Here is a 22,750-nt window from a genome sequence, read left to right as displayed (position 1 = left end):
CCTCCTCCTCCTCCTCCTCCTCCTCCTCCTCCTCCTCTCCAGGCCCCAGTGGGTACGTGGATCTCCTCAATGGACCAATGGACAGAGGCTGGTGTGCTGGCTACATGTGTCAGGAGCGAATCTCAACCTTCTTCTCAGTTGTGGCGACCGGGATGACATATGAGATGGCCATGACCAGCACGCCCCCTCAGGTACTGCTATGGTGCTTGTAGTAGTTGCAGTGGTTGGAATGGTAGTAGTAGTAGTAGTAGACAGTGATTGCAGCCGTGGTAGTAGTAGTTGTAGTAATTTTCAGCAGTATAATAATAATAGTAATTGGAGATAAACAGCAGGCAATTCACACCAATCTTTTTGACACATAACTTAACATCATTCAACCCAGCCTAACCTCACTTAAGCCACACTGACCCAGCACAACCTCACCCAACACTAACCCAGCCTAATCTAACCTAATCTAATCACTTACTGCTTCAGGTGCTGCATCTTTAACCTAACCTCACCACACTGATCCTCCACTCACATCACATCCTCAGGTGCTGTGTCTGCACCTGCCACACAGTCCATCCTCCGAGGCTGTTGTCCTACGCATCTTCTTCCAAAGCCTCAGCGTTATGACATCTATGTGGATAGTGTCTTTGTTCCCCCAGCCAACCTTAACATCTCTGCAGCTGGCTACCAGCTGTTGCCTGAGGACCCCACCCACCCTCAGGCTTTCCTTCCCACACTGGACAATGTAAGGGATGGCTGTGTGCTGTGTTGTGTTTGGAATGTAAGGGATGGTTGTGTTGTGTTGGGAATGTAAAGAATGACTGTGTGTTGTGTTGTGTAGGGAATGTAAGGAATGGCTGTGTGTTGTGTTGTATTGTTTGAGGCACTGGAACTCTGTACTTTGCCCTGCCTCTCCCTGTCAGTTTGGGGCAAAGGAACAACTGCTCTGCCTTGTCTCTCCCTGCTAGTTTAGGGTAACAGAACAACAACTCAGCCTTGCCTCTTCCAGTCAGTTTTGTCATGCCTCTCCCTGTCAGTTTTGTCATGCCTTCCTGTCAGTCTTGTCATGTCTCTCCCTATCAGTTTTGTCATGCCTCTCTGTCAGTTTTGTCATGCCTTCCTGTCAGTCTTGTCATGTCTCTCCCTGTCAGTTTTGTCATGCCTCTTCCTGTCAGTTTTGTCATGCCTTCCTATCAGTCTTGTCATGTCTCTCCTTGTCAGTTTTGTCATAGCTCTCCTTGATAATTTTAAGCAAGGGAAACACTGTTGTGGCATGCCTGTCCCTATTGCCATCTCTCCAGCTCACCCAGACCCTCCCCTGCAGGTAGTAGGGACCAATTACTTCCAGCGTAGTGCCAAGCTGGTCCATGTGGTGCTGCGCGGAGGCCACGTCCTTGACATCAAGACCACTCCCGTGATCACCCTCACCAGTGGCCTCATGGTGAAGGAAGATGAGTTTTATGAGCAGAACCTTGTGATGAATCTGGCCAACCTGTTTGAGGTATCCCCAGACAACATCAGGGTCATCAGTGTTATGCGGGAGGACTCCAAGAGACAGCAGGGAAGGCTGGAGGTGGGTATAGTGCTGGCTGAAGTGATGGTGAGGATGTGTGTTGGTGGGTCTGGTCTATGTTGAGTCCGACTGTGGTGGGTGCAGCTGTGTTTGGTGTGGCTGTGTTGAGTCTGGTTTTGTTGGGTCTGTGTGTTGTGTGTGACCATGTTGTTTGTGGCTATGTTGGGTGTGGCTGTGTTTGGTTTGGCTGTCTGGGCTGCCTGGTCTCCCTTGCTAGTAGCTCAACATGCAAGACTTGTTCTTAAAGGTTTGGGAGTTTCAACTAATTGTAGATCTAATGGAATTTGTCTGGATTTTCAAGGTCATTTTTATTACTCTTGTGATAGGGAATGATCTCACCATGAAAGGGCAGAATTAAACCAGTTTATGCTGTGATGCCTTGCTGTGGAAGTATGTGGACAGCTGTGCTGTGCCTAAGCTCCTGGGATGTAGCAGTCCACAAGACTGTCCCTTTCTGCTAGGTGCTAATGGAGCTAAGAGTGTGAGTGATGTGTGCAGGAGTGTGTGATGCTTTTTCTGGGTCATCCTGTGTGAGATTGCCAGCCTGGTATATAGATAGATAGATAGTGGTAGTTTAACAAGGACTGTGACAAAATTGCCTATGAGATTCTTACTATTCATTATATATGAAAATAATTACCAAAGAGAACAAAATGTTTAAGAATATAACTTAAATTTGTTTAGGCTGAGGTGGCCAGCATTCCAACTACAAGCCTGAATGGTGAGGGGGAGAAGGGAGCAACTGGCGGGGAGGTGATTCCCTATGAGAAGCTGGTGCAGAGTCTGGAAAAGGCCATCAATAGATTCCAGGACGAATCGTGCAGCAACTGTGCCTCTCTCTCGGTAAAGTGAATCTCTGCTCTCTGTTCCTTTGTGATCTTATGTTATCTCTTCCTCTAGTGCCTTCTCTTAAGGCAGACACTGTTCTTTGCCCCTTTTCTAACTTGAATCACCTCTCCCTCCTGTAACTCCTCTTGGTAAAATGGCACTGTTCTCTGCCCCTTTACTGCCTTGAATCATGTCCTCCTGCACTTTGTCAACAGCTGAATCATTAACAGAGGTAGTGTGTTCCTCCAGTCCCCACCTCTCTTCCTCAGGTGAGTGACCCCATCGAGCCACCACCCAAGGAAGCCCCTCCAAAAGCCACAGAGGAGGAAGGCACTGTTGTCATTCCAGATGTCGAACCGTTCTACAAGCAGCAGGAGAAGGAGGTGGCAGAGAAGATCAAGGAGAGCCTGGCAGTGACAGAGTATGTCGAGCCATCCAGTATATTGGTGCTGAGTGGTGTGCCCAGCAGTGTGGTGCAGTACACAGTGTTTGAAATGCAGCCGTCTGTCACTGTACTGGATAAAGAGGTGTGTCTGTAGTTGTAGTATACAGGACCTGAGCTACACATCTCTGGTTCTGTCTCCATCTTTATTCATCCATCAGTTTATGTACATTTCTTGCCACCATCACCTTTGTTTGTCTACTTGTGGTATACAGGGGCTGGGCTACACTCCTTATCCCATCTCTGTATTCATTCAGTCCTTGTGTGTGTCTTTGTATGTGTGTGTGTGTGTGTGTGTGTGTGTGTGTGTGTGTGTGTGTGTGTGTGTGTGTGTGTGTGTGTGTGTGTAATAAACCTTCAGGCCTTTTTGTTTCTCATGAAAGGACTCAAAGATCCACCAATAATTATTCTCTCTCTCTCTCTCTCTCTCTCTCTCTCTCTCTCTCTCTCTCTCTCTCTCTCTCTCTCTCTCTCTCTCTCTCTCTCTCTCTCTCTCTCTCTCTCTCTCTCTCTCTCTCTCTCTCTCTCTCTCTCTCTCTCTCTCTCTCTCTCTCTCTCTCTCTCTCTCTCTCTCTCTCTCTCTCTCTCTCTCTCTCTCATCCTCTCCTCAGGGTGCACCCATCAGTGACCTGGGCCACAAGAGTGATCCCTGGCAGGTCACGGCTAGTTTGTCAGGAGCTCCGCCAGGTGCCATCCTCATTGGCACCACCACAGTTCCCTACAGGAACAGCACTGCCACCTTTACCGACCTGTCTGTCAGCAAGCCCGGGGAAGGGTACAACCTCTCTTTCACCATCACCTTCCCCAGCTATGCTCCAGTCCTCACTGCCACCCTGGTGGAGACCTTCAGGTAGGTACAAGTCTTTTTTATGTAAGAGGGGGACTGGTCAAGGGCAACAAAAAGTGCAAAAAAAAGCCCAATGAGAGTGCCAGCCCCTAAAGAGAGGTCAAAAGGACCATCCAAAGGATAAGTGTCTGGTGTAAGAACAGAAGAATAAGAAAATAAGTGAAGCTGTAAGAAGCCATCAGGCCTATACATGGCAGTCCCTGTACAAAACATGCCTACCTATTTCCACCTATCATCCTCATTCTTAAACCTGTGTAATCTTATTTTAAAGCTCACAAAAGAATCAGAATTAACAGCCTCATTACTGAGTCCATTCCATTCATCCACCACTCTATTTAAGAACCAATTCCTTCCTATCTCTTAAATTTAACTTAATCAGGGTACATTAAAGGAAGTCTCTAGGGATTAGGGCTAGACTGAAAGCCTCAATTCTGACATGCCAAAAAGGAGAGAAAAGGATCTCAGTATTTACTATTTGCTATTGGAGTCACATAAGTGATCTAATAGCTGGTCATCTTTTGGTCTCCCCTCAGTGCATAAGTGATTTCTTCTTTTGGCCTTCCCTCAGCTCAACACAGATGAGTGCAGCAATGGTCCTGCAGCAGCCCAGCATAGTGCAGGCCGGACAGCCCATCGCCATCACTGTTCAATTTGTTGACGAGGATTCTGGCTTGGTGCTGGATGGCCAGGCCTTCAAGGTGAGGAGACAGACAGGCATGATTGCCTTAAATGTTGCATATAAAGAGTAACAAAACAGTATAATCTTTGTTAACATGATGTGTTCAGTTTGTTGACAAGGACTCTGGCTTGGTGCTGGATGACAAGTCTTTCAAGGTGAGGAGACAGACAGGATTTTTTTTTATTTATTTATTTGATTTTTTTTTTAAGTAATAAAACTATCATTTCTATTATTGTTATCATGAGGTGTTCAGTTTGTTGACAAAGATTCTGGGTTGTAGTTTGATGGCAAGGCATTGAAGGTGAGGAAATGGACAGAAATCAAGGTAAATTTTTTTGGATTGAGTAATATAACAATATTCATTCTGTTATCAAGAGGTGTTCAGTTTATTGACAAGGACTCTGGCCCAGTTTGTTTACAAAAATTCTGGCTTAATGTTTGATGGTGAGGCTTTCAAGGTGAGGAGATGGACAGAAATTACCAAGTTAATTAAGGGACTGTAATCCACATTTTTGAATGAAAATGTATGCAAAAAAACAAAATTGGGCTGTGCACGCTGAAAAATCATCCAGCACTTTGGCAACAATCTGCCAAAGTTTGAGCCGTGTGTCTGGGGTGTGACTTGTTTACAATCAGGCTTTAGATTACACCTTGTGGTACTCCTTATGTTTTGCTATTTTTCATGTACTGTATCTGTTTTTTTTTTGTGTGTGCATGATTTTTTAAGACTTTCTTCAGATGTGTGGCATGTTATCCCTAAGTGGTGGGAGGGGAGGGAGTGGGGCAGTAGTTACTTGATAATGAGTCAGTACTTAGTTGGCCTAAGTTGAGGACAGGGCATGTGTGTACTGCCACGCTGGTGTCAGACCACCCACACAACTCATAAAATTTATGAGAGAAATTGTGTTATTATCTTCTGTGAAGACTATGACAGAATGCCATGACCCAGGAAATACATACTTCTGTGACTTAGCCAGCTACCACCACCACATACCTTCAGTATGCTTAGTGCATTACAGGCCTTGCTGTGAGTAAAAAAAAAAATTGTAATAGAAAAAAGTAGATCAGCTGTTTTCAAACCTGACAGTGGTGATGTGATGAATTGTGATGTATCATTTGATGCATCATCTGACGTCAGATGAAAAGATGATGAGATGCCTCAAAGGCATGACCTGCAATGAACACCTGCATTCATGAGTGTGGAGAATTGTTCCAAGTATTGGAATACTTCAGACAGGACAGTGAACTTCCCAATTGTGACGGGCGTCTGCAATTACAATGTAGGCTGCTTGTCAAGTGGCTTCACAGACACTCTTGGAGCTGAGTTTATCATTACACTGGAGGAGTACCTGAAGGCCAGAGATGCAGCCATGGACACACACTCAGACTATCTTGGTACTGAGTTTGTCACTACACTGGAGGAGTACCTGAAGGCCAGAGATGCAGCCATGGACACACCCTGCAGGGGGAAGCAGAGGAACACCCCAATTCACACAGATATGGAGTGTGTTGCAGGGGTTGATTGATGATGCAATAAATCACACTTCTCAAATGTAAGCCTTTCTTCTTTAAAGTGATACTTCATCATTAGTTTTATGTGCTATTTACTTTTTTCGTTGTGTATGTCTGCATTGCTCACAGATTTTATGTAAAGATTTTTTTTTATTTCATTAAGATATATTTTTCATATGCATAAGTACACATTTTCTAAGTTACATTGAAAGTCACACACTAATATATATCTTTTCCCTACTATAAAAACATCTTTGTGTAGAATGTGCATAAAATTGATTTAGCAGTAATTACTTTTGTCACTGATAATTTTTAGATAATAATGAGTTGATTTAGTTTTAAGGAGTTATGAGTTAAAAATTGTATAGATATAGAAATTTATATATTAACTTTTCTTCCTCTTATTTTTTTATCTATCATCCTACAATTTGTACACACTTAAATAGGCATCATAGCTACCGTAAGTAAAAATAAATCATGTTTGTCGGTTAACAGTTTCAAAAAACCTTACCAAAAGCAGACCACAGTCTTGTAAGTTTACATTTTGTTAAGCCAAACCTCCTGGGACCATATGCATTATCACTAAATTACTGCTTAAACATTAAATCATCGTTTTACATCCTCAATATGGTGGAACTTGCCACTTAAATTCTGAAAGATACCGTCTGAAGTCCTCAAGATGCATCATAAAAGATGGGTTCACCTAGGCTGCAATGCTACACTGGGTGTGCAATCCTATAGCCTGACGCTGGCGATGCGATGCTTGCCACGTGAGTATTCACACCGTAAATGATGCTGTGCTGTCAGACAGTGCTTGCATCAATTGTCACATCACTCAGTAGCTCAGTGCATCTGCAGCATCATGGGAGACATTGCTCTGTGGTCTCTTGAGGAGGAACTACTGCTTCTAGCTGTGGCAAAGAAAAAGAAATTGAGTGCATGAAATAAATCCAGCAAGACCAACATACAACCACGGGTATTTCTGTAGTTCTTCTATAAGTTGTTCCATAGCAAACAGTTTGCACCTTTTCTTCCTAGGGGAGCAACAAGCAGTAATGACTGGAAGCTACACAGCTTTGCATCATACGCATCGTATAGCTAGTGTAGCATCACAGCCAGTGTGAACCTGCCTTTAAGATTGCATCCTATCAGCAAGCAAGGCTGTGCTAGATTAACTCCACTGACACTGCCAGCAGCAGCAACAGACTTTTCATGACAAGAAGGAAGTCCTCAATGAGTTGGATGACTGAGCTGAAGACATATCGGCTGGTCTGTACTGGGATCATTGTGATTGATTTTGTGTGGGAAATACTGAAGAGACCAATTTCAAGAAATAAGGCTCTCTCCCCTGAGATGCAAGTGTCCATCACTCTGTGGTACTTCACAACAGGCAAGATGCAACACATCAGTGTGGATGACTTGGGGCCCTCACAGCAGACCACCAGCAGGGTCATCAGTAACACAGTGATGCATGCACCACCTTGGTGTGCAGTCAAAGTTGGCACCACCTGATTGTTGTTTTGACAAAATGACAACAGTGGTAAATAAATACCTTCAATAATTAAGCTTAAACTAGTCAGATTATTGTTGAGAACCATTAAATGAATATATTTGTTTTATTATACATATCATTTTTACTCGTTATCAGCCGTTTCATGCAAGATTCATCAAAAAGCATTACATGTCTGCTTATGTCAGCCGGTAGTGGTGTTAGCACCTTAAGACAGTAACTCAACAGAGTCCCCTGCTAGGACAGTCACTTAGCACTCAAGTCCCATAATTCAAGTTCCCTTACTAGCTAGGATGTAACCATAGCAGAGTTTTATAAGTATGGTTGCTAGGGTGTTGTAGGGTGGTCCACAAGACTGTTCCTTCCCACCAGAGACTGATGGGCCTAAGAGTGTGAGTGATGTGTATGTGAGTGAGTGGTGCTTTTGTCTGGGATTGGTGGCCTGGTATATAGATAAATAGATAGATGAAGGAAGTAAAATTATACCTCATCTGTTATCCTTCCATAAGAAAGGGCAGGAGTTGAGAGAAATTGCATCTGTACTGTATTTTCTTTCCTGAGCCTCTTCTCTCTCCTCCTCAGGGCCAGACATTTGTGGGTGAACTGCTGGCAAAGACTGCTGAGGGACACTTTGAGGTTATTCAGAGGTATGCCAAGTGAGAAACAGAAGGGAATATTACAAGGAGGAGGTAGTAGACATCTGCTGAAATGATTACTCCCAGTGAAGTCTAAAGCACTGGATCAGGGAGTGCTGTGAACTTATCATTAAATCCAGCTATGATCTCACTGAACAGTTCTCTTTGTGTCTTCCTATACAAGGTGGAAGTCACAGCCTGCCCTTTAAATACAACTCTCTTCCTTCACACAAAACTACAAGCACCTAATTACACATACACCCTTCACTCAAAATTCAAAATTATCATGACAACTCCTACACCAGCCTTGAAGTCCCCATCTGGGGAGGGGACCACAAACGTCCCCAGGTCGAACTGCTCTTCTGGTATTGACCCTAAGTGTCTTGACATCCCCCTCAATTTTTTCTTCATTAACTTCTGCATCATTCGCAGTCTTAGATCTAATTTTCAATCTGTAAAACATCATCTCTCCTCTACTAAACCTCATTTTCTTTTCCTCACTGAAATACAGGTGTCTGAGGCAACTGACATTAACCCCATTTCTATTCTCTCATACTTTCTCTATCCTCATTTTCACTCCAAAGCTGGATGTTGGATTTATGTGTGCAACAACTTAACCTGCTCTTGTGCCCACACTATTGAATTTTCCAAGTTTTCCACCATCTGCCTATGACAAGAGTCACTCTCAAACTAAATTTATCTGTGCTGTATACCTCTCACCTCACTCCTCTGACTATAAGAAATTCTTTGACTACTTCCAAAGTGGAGCACATTTTGAGTCTCTTCCCTTTTGCAGAGATCTCCATTCTCGGAGACTTCAATGTTCACCACCAACTTTGGCTTTCCTCTCCCTTCCTGGTGAACTAGCCTTTAACTTTGCCATCCTCCACAACCTAGAGCAATTGGTGCAACACTCTACTCATAATCGTAACTGTCTTGGAGATGCACCCAACATTCTTGACCTTTTCATAACCTCTAATCCTTCTGCTTATGCTGTCACCCTCTTCTCTGTTGGGCTCCTCCCATCACAATCTCATATTTGTAGTTTGTCCCATCGCTCCAATCTCTCCTCAGCATTCCATGAGCAGAAGTGCCTCTGGCATTTTACCCCTGCTAGTTGGGGGAACCAGAGAAGGTATTTTGCTGATTTTTCTTGGAATGACTACTGCTTCTGTGTCAGAGACTCATCTCTGTGTGCTGATTGCATAACAGAGGTGGTAGTGTCTGGCATGGAGGCGTATATTCCTCACTCTTTTCTTGAACTAAACCTTCCAAACCTTGGTTTAACCTAACCTGTTCTCATGCTATATATGATAGAGAGGTGGCCCACAAAAGGTTCTTGAGCCTTCCATCATCAAAATCTCATAGGCTTTATATTTTTTGCCTGGAACCATGGTAAGTCTGTTCTACAACTAGCCAAAAACTCATTCATTAATAGAAAGTGTCCAAATCTTTCAATATTTAACTCCCCTCATGACTTCTGGCATCTAGCCAAAAACATCTCCAATAACTTTGCTTCTTCTTCTTTCCCTCCTTTATTTCAACCAGATGGCACCATTGCTATCACATCTATCTCTAAAGCTGAACTCTTAGCTCAAACCTTAGCTAAAAACACTACCTTGGACAATTCAGGGCTTGTTCCTCCCTCTCCTCCATCCTCTGACTACTTCATGCTACCTATTAAAATTCTTTGCAATTATGTTTTCCATGCCCTTGCTGGCCTAAACCCTCGGAAGGCTTATGGACCTGATGGGGTCCCTCCTATTGTTCTCCGAAATTGTGCCTCCATGCTAGCACCTTGCCTAGTCAAACTCTTTCAGTTCTGTCTGTCAACATCTGCCTTTTCTTCTTGCTGGAAGTTTGCCTACATTCAACCTGTTCCTAAAAATAGTGACTGTTCTAATCCCTCAAACTACCGTCCTATTGCTTTAATTTCCTACATATCTAAAGTTTTTGAATCTATTCTCAACAGGATGATTCTTTAAACATCTATCACTTAACAACCTTTATCTGATCACCAGTACAGGGTTCCATCAAAGCCGCTCTACTGGTGATCTTTTGGTTTTCCTTACTGCGACTTGGTCATCCTTTTTTTAAAGATCTTGGTGAGACTTTTGCTGTTGCCTTAGACATATCACAAGCTTTTGATAAAGTCTGGCACAACGCTTTGATTTCCAGACTACCCTCCAACAGCTTCTATCCTTCTCTCTGTAACTTAATCTCAAGTTTCCTTTCTGACCGTTCTATTGCTGCTGTGGTAGACAGTCATTGTTCTTCTCTTAAATCTATTAACAGTGGTGTTCCTCAGGGTCCTGTCCTGTCACCCTCTCTCTCTTCTTATTATTCATCAATGACCTTCTGAACCAAACTTCTTGTCCTATCCACTCCTACACTGATGATACCACCCTGCACTTTTCAAATTATTTTCCTAGACGTTCAACCCTTCAGGAAGTAAAGAGTTCACACAGGATAGCCACAGAACACCTGAGTTCTGATTTCTCTAAAATTTCTGATTGGGGCAGAGCAAACTTGGTATTATTCAGTGCCTCAAAAACTCAATTCTTCCATCTATCAACCCAACACATCCTTTCAGATAACTATCCCCTCTTCCTCACTGTCCCCTTCTTCTACACTGAACATCCTCAGTCTGCCCTTTTCTTATAATATAAACTGGAAACTTCACATCTCATCTCTAGCTAAAACAGCTTCTATGAAGTTAGATGTTCTGGAATGTGTCCTCCAGTCTTCCTCCTCCCCCCCCTCAGCTGCTAACTCTGTACAGGGAGCTTATCTGTCCATGTAGGCTTCATATGTCTAGGGGATTCCACTCATACTGCTCTTCTAGACAGTGTGGAATCAAAAGCTTCTCGTCTCATCAATTCCTCTCCTCTAACTGACTGTCTTCAGCCTCTTTCTCATATTACATCTCTTGCTATCTTCTGCTATTTTCATGCTAACTGTTCTTCTGATCTTGCTAACTGTATGCCTCCCCTTCTCCCACGGCCTCATTGCACAAGACTTTCTTCTTTCTCTCACTCCTATTCTGCCCACCTCTCTAATGCAAGAGTTAACCAATATTCTCAATTATTCATCCCTTCCTCTAGTAAACTCAGGAACTCCCTGCCTGCTTCTGTATTTCCACTTCCTGTGACTTGAATCCCTTCAAGAGGGAGGTTTCAAGACACTTATCCTTCAGGTTTTGACTACCGCTTTGGACCCTATTCAGGGACCAGCATGAAGTGTTTTTTTTGGGGGGGTGGAGGGGGCGAGGGGGGTTGTTACCCTTGGCCGGTGTCCCTCCTGCATAAAAAAGAAATAAAATAAAATAAAAACGTCAGAGAGATACACAAATAAATAAACACCACCCATATCTTCCCAATACAAATACTGACAACAGACCCTTTGTCAGGCTGTATGTACCAGATGAGGCCGTGTCAATGCTCACCTTTGAGAACGTCACATTTGAGGCATCAGACGTGAGACAGCAACTCATAGCCAAGGTTGCTGTTGTCCCTGCCGGCTGGTACATGGAGTCCTCTTTGCCACGTGAGTATTGGTGTCAGTCTGGTAAAGTCTGGAGCTCCTGTCTGTGTCTGTACTTCCTTATACAAGACACTTCTTAACTTTAGAGTAATTCTTTTGGCTCTGTCATGTAGAGACTGGCACCTCAGTGAGCCTTTTCATTTTTTTATTTATTTTATATTTTATTTTATTCCTCTCTCTCTCTCTCTCTCTCTCTCTCTCTCTCTCTCTCTCTCTCTCTCTCTCTCTCTCTCTCTCTCTCTCTCTCTCTCTCTCTCTCTCCTTTTTGTTGGCCTTGGTGAGTGTGTTTTTTCCTCTCGCATCCTTCAGTAATATTCTTTTCTTCATGCCTCCTGTGTTCTTTTTGCTTCTATTCTATCTTTCATTATACTTTTCTGTTATATCCTTCATTTACATCCTTTTTCTCCTCCTGCAGTGTATTCTTTTTCCTTCTTATCATATCTCATCTTTCAATATCTTTTTCTTCATCTTTGCTGTATTCTTTCTCCTCTACCTTATCCTTCATTATCCTCTTCTTCACTCATTCTGTATTCCTATTTATTTTTTTAATGCACACTTTCCTCCACACACACATTTAAACCTTTCTGTCATGCATAGTTATTTCCACCCCCTCCTTGCCACACACACACACACACACATGTAGGAGTACATAGATAAACCATTAGAAGTTCGAGGTAGGTTCCAGTAATGCGGTTTACACCTCGTTGGGTACTGCCACGGTCTCGGCATTCGGCTGACTGGACGCCTACCAAAAACACCACACACACGCCTGCAATGGTTTTCCTTTATTGTGATTTAAGCACCACCTGGAGTTTGGGCCTCTCTGTTGTTGTATATTTGCTGTGACCGTGTCTGAGGAATCTAACTGTGCCTGTGGACAGCGCCCGCAAATAAACTCAGGGCACCTGTCTGGAAGGTTTCCGTACCGATCCCCGCTCCACATGTGGTGACCCCGGAGTGACCAGACGTAACGTGATCATCGTGGAGGCAGGGATGGCCTACGGACTGTGGTGATTGGTGGCAGACTATAACTACACAGTGACTATATGCTGGTCCTCCAGGTACTCTATTATTTTACTTTTGTCCTGTTTGGAATCTATGCCCTTGGAACTATGCAGAACCAGGACGAGGGTTCGCTACTTACATCTAGTGCGTCGCAGGATAGTGTTCCTTCCGTGACCGCAGGTGTTGCCGTCAAACCACCACCCTTTGATGAGACTTCAGTAACACGCTGGTTTACAATAATTGAATCACAGTTTGTTCTTGCCAAGATCATTGTTTCAAGTACCAAATTTCACCATATATTATCAAATTTGCCACTTAGAGTAATCAATCAATTGAGTGATGAAGTCATCAATTCTTCAGACTATGGTGAATTAAAGCAATCTTTGATATCTCTTTTCACCAGGTCAAAGCCTGAACTTTTTGACTCTCTTGTTAATCAAAACATAATGTGTGACAGACCTTCCACGTATTTGAGAGAGTTGCGTAAAATAGCTGCTCAACTAGGGGTGGATGATTCCTTTATAAAGTTAAAGTTTTTGAAAGCATTACCTAGTAGCATCAGACCTTTCCTAGTGACATATGAGGAGAGCTCTACACTAGAGGAACTGGCTCGTGTAGCTGAGACATTGTTGGCCTATGGCTCAAGTAATGCGAGTGTAAACAACAGCGCTAATGTTTCCATGGTGGAAGGTAGACAAGGGTCCAGGCCTGCGAGCCAGAACAGAGATAATGGTAATAGAGGCCCAGATTTCACTTCAGCTTGTCAGGATAATGTATTTTCTAGAACTTGTGTTCCCATTGGAGTGTGCGCCTTTCATGAAGGTCAGCGTCCTCAGGTGTGCAGGTACCATCTGTATTATGGTAACAGGGCAAAATCATGTAAACGATGGTGTATACTTTCTTCTACAGCTTCTAATATTTTGCCAGATTCTCGCCCTAATTCTCGTTCTTCTTCCCCCGCTCGCGTATTCCACCAGGCGGGAAACTAGTAGGGCAGTCCGTAGAAATATCAGTTGCGACCGTCGGACTGCCACTTAGAGTAAGTGCCACAATCGGTTGCAAGAATTACCAATTTTTGATAGATACTGGTTCATCACTTTCGCTGCTACCTAATGAATCCATTCCTCAGGCCAACTGCTGTTACTCTTACTAATGCGTCAGGTAAACCCATACGTTGTTATGGTGAAGTCGATGTAGACCTTGGGATACGATGTATTAGGCGTTCTTTCCCTTGGTCTTTCGTCATTGCAGACGTTATACATCCAATTTTGGGAACCGATTTTCTTGCAGCTAACTCACTAATGGTAGACTGTAAAAACCAGTCGCTAATAGACTCCTCTACCCAATGTAAGATTCCTCTTGAAGTTTCTTATTCTCCTATTTCTTCATATTTGGTTAATTATAATGGGGTAGACTCAAAAGCTGTTGAAAGCAAGGGACAAGTGAGGCCCAAATATGTCTTTCTTTTCTTTATAAGTCTGTCTGTTTGGCGGATTGCTAAGTTCACCACACGAGTCCGTCAGCGACCACCTCAGAGTCACGCCGGACTGAGGGGCTGGCTGGCCTGTAGAGGTGCGGGACTGAGGGGCTGGCTGGCCTGTAGAGGTGCGGGACGGGATGGCTGACGGGAGGACAGGATTCCTGGACTGTGGCGTGGGACGGGAATGATCCAAGGGCCGCCAGCAGCCGAGGGCCGCAAGACGGGGCGACGAGGGCTGTGTATCGGAGCGGGGCCGGGCGGGGTGGGGCGGAACGGGGCCGATCTCCAGGGGCACAGTTGTGGGGTATCCTTGGGGTTTGTTGAAGACGAGAAGCTGCAAGGAAAGTAATGTAGGTTGTGGTGGGTGGCGGACTGGTAAAGGCTGCAAATGAAAGAGGCGTACATGAGATTCACTATTGTTACATTTCAAGGCTGATGATTGCGATGGACCTCGTGATGGACATTGTAGCTTCGCTTTTCTTTTAATGTCTTTCACATGATATAGACGAAAAGTTTAAATTATATAAGGGATATATACGATGTTTTCGGAGCGTAGGAAAGTAGGGAAAATAAATAAATAAACGTCATTATCAGGATCTACAATCTTAAAACCAATTGCTCAAGTCGAGATAGAATACAACCTCTAAGCTTAAGAATCGCGCTGCAGAGAGCCACTTTCGTATTGCAGTTTAGCGGGAAACCATTAACATTTTCTTCTTTGTTAGGAAATACGTGTTTTTGCAGGAAAATATAACTTTTCTTCCTATCGCAGGTGGAGGGATTGATGCTGGTGAAAACTCGTATCTATTAGACTTGAAACTTGATCAAATTATTCACCTTACTCGTGGCTCATGAATGCTAAAACAGCCTCTTTTTATGTGGACTTAGATATGCATGAAAGAACCTTGAGAGAGAGAGAGAGAGAGAGAGAGAGAGAGAGAGAGAGAGAGAGAGAGAGAGAGAGAGAGAGAGAGAATTACTAATTGGACTATATAAATACGAGTCTCGTTGCATGCAGTATACTTCAGAACTTCAGAAATATGTAGAAAATAATACACAATTGTCCTATATAAATACTGAACAGTCTCCTTTTATGTAGATTAAGATAAGCTTGAAATATTCAGATAAAGAACAGAGTAATTGCACTTTATAAATATTGTGGTTTTATTTACCGAGCCTTTCCCATTAATATAGAGTCATACGCCTGAGGAGTCTCGGGAGTTCAAAGAGCGTCGACACTTTTCCAGCAAACTAAGTATATAATATAAAATAAATACTGAATCTTTAGCGAGTTGAAAGTTAAAAAGAAGACGGCGTGATTAAGTGGTGCCTCCCAACAGCAATCAAGGCGGCCTCACCACGCCGTCACACCCACCCCGTGCCCACACCCACAAACGCACCCACACACCCACACATCCGCACATATGCATTATACATAATTGAAACCTATGCCTTATTTTCATTACTCGTAGATTTCATGTTGAGATTTTAATTTTCTTCTTTTCTCCTGTTAGTTTTTCACTGCAACACTGTGTCGTTTGTTTTCAGGCCGGTTTTGGGTGTTGTGAGTAGCGGGTGGGGAGCCTTCTGCTTTGCTTTCCTGGCCTTCCTACTCTTAGAATGGTTACTGTACCACATTCAAACAGTCAAGTCAGGGAAAGGAGATCTGTTGCTGAGTGAAGCTTTCTTTGTATTCCTTTGTGTCCCTCCCCCCGTGACCCACAAAGAGGCGGGCGTGAGGGGACGCGTGTGGCCGCCTCAGGACGCAGCTGGTGACTGTGGCGTCGTTTGGGAATCTGCTCGTAACTTTCATTTGACCTTCCCATTATCCTAAACTCTCGAGCGCTATTTGCTGTGGTGCTCTAAGTGTGTGTGTGTGTGTGTGTGTGTGTGTGTGTGTGTGTGTGTGTGTGTGTGTGTGTGTGTGTGTGTGTTTCTCTTACCTTTTCTTTTATAATTTCTTTCTTACGTGCGTACATCTATTTTTCTTTCTCTCTTTAGTCTAACATCACATTCTCTCAATTGCCCAAAATCTGAGAATTCCAAACATATTTTGCTTAGTTATGTACATATTTTCGCTCGTTACATTCTTGCATTATCTTTACCTTCACCAAAACTTTTCTTTGGTTTTCCAGTCTATCATACGAGAAACTGTCACATTTAGGCTTGACGTGCTTCTTATTTTCCCTTATGTTCATCCAGGTTCTCTTATTTTCTCATATTTATGTAGAAGCTTCCCTTATTTTCCCTGAGTTTGTTATTTCAGTTTTCCTTATTTTCCCTGAGTTTGTTCTTGCAGCTTCCCTTATTTTCCCTCATGCTCATGCATCCCAAATTTTCCCTTATGTTCTTGTAGCTTAACTTACTTTCTCTTATTTATGTTGCAGCTTCCCTTATTTTCCCTTAAAGTTCTTGCAGCTTCCCATATTTTCCCTCATCTTCATGCAGCATCCCAAATTTTTCCTTATGTTTTAGGAGCTTTCCTTATTTTCCTGTTCATGCACCTTCCCTTGTTTCCCTTATTTATGTTCGTATGTTCCTATCATCATCATGTCCCGTTCCAAGATTGAAGCCACAACACCATCCCATCATACAAAGCCCTCAATGCCACAGCGCAGTAATACCCGTGTGGTCCCCTTTCACGATTATATAAAGCACTGCCCTTCTATATAAACCCAAAACCTGGTATTGTAGTTTTTATCTCCAGCAGATCCAACTGTCTATACCACCCCGCTGATCCACCAAGCCCAACATGGCCATTACTCGGCTAAAATAGTCGTCTCATCCTGCTTCTCTTAGATTAAACGACTTCCCGGCTCATGTTCCCGTGGAGGAGCCGAACAGCCACCAAACAGCCTTGTATCGAGTTATATCTATCGCTTTACTGTTTCTGCGTTTCTCGGTCTGTCTGTTTGTCGGTCGGTTGGTGAGTGGGTCAGCCGGTCTCTCTCTCTCTCTCTCTCTCTCTCTCTCTCTCTCTCTCTCTCTCTCTCTCTCTCTCTCTCTCTCTCTCTCTCTCTCTCTCTCTCTCTCTCTCTCTGTACGTGGGGAGAAAGTTAAGGTAAACTCTTTGATTTCTACGCTACCTTGAAGTTCAGCCTTGCAATGAACCAGTAAAGAAAAATCCTCATATTCTTTATTTACATATATTCACAAGTACACATCACGCGGGACATAACCACCGGTTCGCCACAATTAACGCCACAATTAAGTGATTCAGCGGGGGAGGGGGGGGGGTTGAGAGGAGAGAGCCTTCTGACTACTCCATGTTGGGACGCAGTTGTTTGAAGTTACTGCCTCACTAACCACACGGGGCTCGGGTCCTCGTCTTCTTGTTTTACTTGCTTTACTTGTTTTGCTTGCTTTCTGAAACTTGTAGAGTCCAAAACAAGGCGAAGGTCAGGTCTGGTAGCGTGCTAAGGGTGTGTCGGTGCAACTCAAAGCATTCTCTCTCTCTCTCTCTCTCTCTCTCTCTCTCTCTCTCTCTCTCTCTCTCTCTCTCTCTCTCTCTCTCTCTCTCTCTCTCTCTCTCTCTCTCTCCTCCATGGAATGAAAGTATGATGGATCCTCTTCTCTCCTCTTTCACTTCCCTCACCTCTCTACTTCTCCCTCTCCTCTTAATTTCAGGAAAAGAAATTATGATACATTTGCTCCTCTCTGTCTCTCCCTCTACTCTCTGCTATCTTCCTTTACGAGTATCTTACGTCTTGAAGGAGAAAGTGTTATACCTTCTCTCCTTCCCTGTTTTCCTCCCTCTCGTCTCTACTTTCTACTTTCATTCCACGTCCAGAAAAGTTAATTATGATATATTCCCCTCTCTCTCTTCTTTCTCCTCCCTCTACACTTCACCTCTCCTACATTCTCTTATTTCTCTACTTTCTTCTTTCTTTCTTTTTCTTCTTTTTTTCTTATTCTACATCCTCTTCTACATTTCCTTCGTTCTCCTTCCTCTCCTTCCCAATTCCTCTCCTACATTCTCCCCTCTCTTCTATCTCCTTCCTCTTTACTCCACCTGTTCTTCTACACTTTCTTCTTTCTCTACCTTCTACCTACTTTCTATTTTTCTCTCGTTTTCTCCTTTCTCTACTTCCTCTTCTACATTCTCTTCGTTCTCCCCCTCTCCTCTATTTCCTCTCTTACATTCTTCCCTCTTTTCTTTCTCCTTCCACTCCTTTTCACCTGCTCTCCTCATCTACGTCCAGGGAAAGAAGTATGATGCTGCACTGTGTTCCCGCTGCCTCTTGGACCGCGTGCGTCGTCCCACCTTGTTTTTCCTTCGTATTTTTGGCCGGTTACCTCGTCCCCTGCCAGGAGGACGCGGCTCTTCCTGTACTCAAGACTTAGGGTTATGAAGGCGTACGTTGCCCTCAGACTACTTGCAAGAGGCTTTACTTGAAGATACACGGTTTTTTGAGTATTTTTTTCTTCTACGGTTTTAGTAACAAATTAGCACGGTCTATGTATTATTAAAAGGAAAAACGCTCTTGAGAACTCGGCTTATCATCTCTGTGGCCTTTGAAAATAGTCATCGTGAGAGCGCAAAGAGTTTCTGAATTCTGGCGACTGTTGTTCCAAGACTCCCTACGCACGCCGCCGCCGCCGCCGCCGCCGCCAGACATTCACTTGTTATTCTACCCCAGCGAGAAGGTGGATCCCTTCCCCCGCGAGACTGATGGCTCTTTGATCCTCCTTTCACGGGGCACTTGACATAAGAAAATAGCAAAAAAATCCCCTATTTATGTTTGTTTCTTTGTCCCGTTACCTGTGCTCGCCTGTTCTCCGTTTTCTAAGATGTTGGTGTATCAGATTACTATTTTAATTGGAAATCTGTGCGTGGAATGATGAGAACAGTTAGACTCATATTCAGAAACGCTTGGCTCTCTCACCACGACTACTTTCAAAGGCCACAGAGATGATTAGCCGGGTTTTCAGGAGTATGTCTCTTGTTAATAATGTAGAAATCTTGTTAATCTGTCACTAGAACCGTAAAAACTTCCTTTAAAAACTCATGTAACTTCAACTGGTAACTTCAAGTGTCCCCTATATTATTTCCTAATATGGCGGTTAATACGACAGAACTATTAGTTAAACACACAGTGCGAGGCCAGAAGAGGGACACAAAATGAAGAGATAATAGATAACTTGTCCAGATCTCGGGAATGAAATAGATCTTTCGTAAAGGAAGAGACATTAATGACAGAGCATGAGATTGTGAGAATTTTGAAGCGAGACGAGGATAGGAAGTTAGCAATTATCATGTGGGAAACACACACTCGGAATAAAACGCTAGATAAAGACAGAGAATGAAACGAGGAAGAAAACAAGAGATTATAGTGGTTTAGGGCAGGCGAGGACAAGAGAAGCAGATGAAAGCGAGAACGAGAATAGGATAAACGTAGCAGTGATTTCCCACAGAAAAATAGGCTAAGAAAAGGAAAGGAAAACAAAACAAAGGAGAAAAAGAGAGTGAAAACAAGCAATTACAGTGGATTAGGGCACGCCAGGATAAGAGAAACACAAGAAAACGAGAACGAGGATAGGATAAGCCCAACAATTATCTCCCACGCCAAGAGAAACTAAGAGAATAAGACACAGAATAAAAGAAGAGCGAAAACAACTAATTGATATAGATTAGGGCACGCGAGGACAAGAGAATCACAATAAAACGAGGACGGGAATAAGATAAGCTAACAACAGAAAACAAGAGCAAGATAAAGAACAAGACGAGGACAAAAACAAGGCATTACTGTAGGTTAGAGCACGCGAGGACAAGAGAATCAGGCGGAGAACAGGTAGCTCGTCTTCATCTCAGGAACCACAACAAATTATCTCTCCCGAAGTCATTACGTCCCCGACAGCATTACCTTCCTCTCCCCCCTCCCCTCTCCCCCCCATCAGACGAATTACTCCGAAGCACGAGTCCCTCAGAGTGGCAAAGTAACCTGCCTCCCTCACCTCGCCTCCTTCGCTGCCTCTCTTTCCCCGGAATCTTTCATCCTCCCTCTTTCACTGCTTCTCTCACGTCTGTCTTTCTCACCCTTGCCTCCCTCTCCCTTGTCTTTTTCACCCCTGCCTCTTTCACTGCCTTTTTCACCTATCTCCCTCATCCCTGTCTTTTTCACTACCTCTTTAACCGATGCCTTTCTCATCCCTGTCTCCCTCACCCTGCCTCTCTCACTGCCTCTCTCACCCCTGTCTTTCTCATCCCTGTCCTTCTTATCCCTGCCTCCATCACCCCTGCCTCGCTCCCCGCCCCTCGTCTTACCTGACCACACCTTTCAGCCTTGATTGCATATCCCGCCAATTCTTTCTTACCTTCTTTTTTGTCACTGATATCGTGAGGATCTTACGTTTTCTTTTCTGTTATTATTTTTTGCTTGTTTGTTTTTGTTATTTTGTACGTTTTCTCTTTTGTTTTTATATTCTTTTCTTGCAGTTTTCTCTCTTATCGTTTCTTTTTTTTTCTAAGTGTCTGGTTACTCTCATTATTGACATCTTTTTCGCCTCCAACTTTTCCTCTTTTTTTTTTTATCTTCTTATTCTTGATTTATTATCTCTCTCCTTTTCTAGGTTTTCCTTATATTTTCCTAATTTTCTTTCCCCTTTTTTTACCATCTCATGTTCCCCTCATTATCTACATTTTTTTGCTTCCATCTTTTTCCTTTTTTTTCTCCTCATTTTTCATTCGTTATCTCTCTTTTCTTGTTTTTCTTATAGTTTCCTGCCCTTGTTTCCCTTTTTTACCTTTTCTGCCTTCCTTTCCTTTTTTTTTCTTGTTTGTGTCTCTCCCATTTTTGTCTCTGTTCTCCTTGTCCTTCCTGTTCATTCCAAGCCCCTGTTCTGTTCTCCTTATCTATCCCAGCTATTCAACCGTTCGTCCCTTTTCCTCTTCGTTATTATTCTCTGTCCTTTCTCTCTATTTTTTTCCATTAGTTACATTCTTTCTTATCCCTTCCATGTCTACCAGTTTCTATTTTCTGCTTCTCTCCTTCATTAGTTCCTTGCTCTTATCTTTCCCTTATTTTCCATTGCCTATTGATTTCCGTCTCCACACCTTCTGTTATTATTCTCTTTCTCTCTTATCTTTATTTAGTTTTCCTCTGCCTCTTCTCTGCCTGCTCTAAACTGGCCCTTATCTTATCTGCCTCATTTTTCCTTGCCCTTCCCTTTGTGTTTTCCTTCCTTAACTTTATTTTTAATTTCCCTGGCTTTATATTGCCGCTACTGTGCATCCTCCATTATTGTAACTTTCTTTATCTCCTTCATCCCTTCCATATATACTTAACTTTAATTCTGTGTTCCTTTCTCAACCTTTTTTTTTAATCCTTACCTGGTTTTCTCCTTCCTCTTATTTGTTTTCTCTTATAACTGTAAATTTCTTCCTTACATTATTCAAGCTTTGTAGTGATCCTTCGTCTTTTTACTATTTTCATCTTTTTTTTTTTTTTTTTTTGCTTCTTTCCTCCTTTCCATATATTCTATTGTATTTCCCTTAACTGTGTGTGTCTTTCGTGCATATTTTTACATTTTAGTTTTCTACTTTTTTTTTTATCCAATCCTTCCTTTCCTTTTCACTGTCTTTTTGTTCCCTTCCTCACCTTCCCCTCTGCATTTATTTTGCCTCAGGTTTGTCTGCTCTAATCCTCCATTCATCTTTCACTGTCTCTCTGTTTTCTTACACACCTTCCCTTTCGTATCGTTTTTTAACCTAAGCTTTTCTTCGTCTCTTGTTTTTCCTACTCTAATCTTTCTTACTTTTACCTTTACCTATCGTTCTGTTGCCTCAAGTTTGCCTGTTCTAATCTTTCCTTTTATTTTCGTCTCTTTGCTCTTCCATACCTTGCCTTTAGTATGATCTCTTAACCTTAACGTAGCATTTCTTTTCTTTTTTTATCCTTTTCTAACCCTTCCTTTACCTTTCTGTCTGTTTGTTTTCTTCCACATCTTCTCTCTCTTACCTTCTCTTAACATTAACCTCGCTTTTCCCTGCCTGTCCTTTGCCTTGCCTTCCCATACTCGTATAGCCTCCTGTTGACGGCTCATTACACTTGTATTCTATTACTTTAGAGAAGGCAGGAACCCAGGTGTGTGTGGGAACAGGATGGGGTGTCAGGTGGCTCACTTCCGCCCGACACCTGACCTAACCTCAATATTTATTTTTCCAGAAGGTGTGTGTGTGTGTGTGCGTCTGTGTTTGTTGGGATGAGTGTGAGGTGTAAGTGTGTTTTCCTCTCTCCTCTCTCCCACTGGCAATCTGAGCTCCACTCCTCACCTTTTCACTCTTCGGCTCCGGATTAACATTTTGCCATTCACGGTTCCCAATGTTCTGGTTGAATTCATTAAAACTTTTCCCTGATGACGCTGACACCGTGCCTCTCTCTCATTTAAGGCTAATTGGACTTCTGTGGCCATTAAAAAGAATTCAGACCAGCGAGAGAGAGAGAGAGAGAGAGAGAGAGAGAGAGAGAGAGAGAGAGAGAGAGAGAGAGAGAGAGAGACTATTGGACATTAAATCTATTACTTATAACTTTGGTCAAGAAAAAAAAGTTGGTAGGTAACGAAGGTACTAAAAAAGCAAGGGACAGGTGAGGCCAGGTAAGTAGCGTGACAGTAATTGGACACGGAGACAGGTGAGGTACCACAGCAGAATAATGATAAGTCAGACGGATAGATAGATAGATAGATAGATAGATAGATAGATAGATATA

At 43.0% G+C, this 22,750-nt stretch overlaps 2 protein-coding genes across 2 annotated transcripts in view; both read left to right on the top strand.

The window, feature by feature from the left end:
- The first annotated feature begins 77 nt into the window (after positions 1–77).
- On the top strand, positions 78–8,155 carry LOC135098880 (fibrocystin-L-like). The gene is made up of 8 exons (XM_064001288.1): positions 78–191; positions 560–733; positions 1,313–1,561; positions 2,246–2,404; positions 2,659–2,916; positions 3,443–3,681; positions 4,247–4,376; positions 7,962–8,155. Exons 1-8 carry the CDS (start codon positions 78–80, stop codon positions 8,037–8,039), a joined length of 1,401 nt encoding a protein of 466 aa, XP_063857358.1. The 3' UTR covers positions 8,040–8,155.
- A 3,282-nt stretch (positions 8,156–11,437) lies between these two features.
- LOC135098871 (protein lin-54 homolog) overlaps positions 11,438–22,750 on the top strand; it is a 73,828-nt gene continuing 62,515 nt past the window's right edge. Inside the window, exon 1 of the mRNA XM_064001267.1 lies at positions 11,438–11,560. The gene's annotated coding sequence lies outside the window, so the exon portion shown is untranslated. The remainder of the gene's footprint in view (positions 11,561–22,750) is intronic.

The sequence above is a fragment of the Scylla paramamosain genome, unplaced genomic scaffold, assembly GCF_035594125.1.
Source record: "Scylla paramamosain isolate STU-SP2022 unplaced genomic scaffold, ASM3559412v1 Contig89, whole genome shotgun sequence".
Classification (NCBI taxonomy): domain Eukaryota; kingdom Metazoa; phylum Arthropoda; class Malacostraca; order Decapoda; family Portunidae; genus Scylla; species Scylla paramamosain.
Note: the sequence above shows the minus strand (reverse complement) of the source record. Positions and strands in the feature narration are given on the sequence as shown.

Excerpts from the sequence above, each read along its gene's own strand:
- LOC135098880 (XM_064001288.1), top strand. The coding sequence starts at position 78 with ATGGACAGAGGCTGGTGTGCTGGCTACATGTGTCAGGAGCGAATCTCA. Across the intron at positions 2,917-3,442 it reads TCACTGTACTGGATAAAGAG|GGTGCACCCATCAGTGACCT; the intron begins GTGTGTCTGTAG and ends TCCTCTCCTCAG. Across the intron at positions 4,377-7,961 it reads TGGATGGCCAGGCCTTCAAG|GGCCAGACATTTGTGGGTGA; the intron begins GTGAGGAGACAG and ends TCTCCTCCTCAG.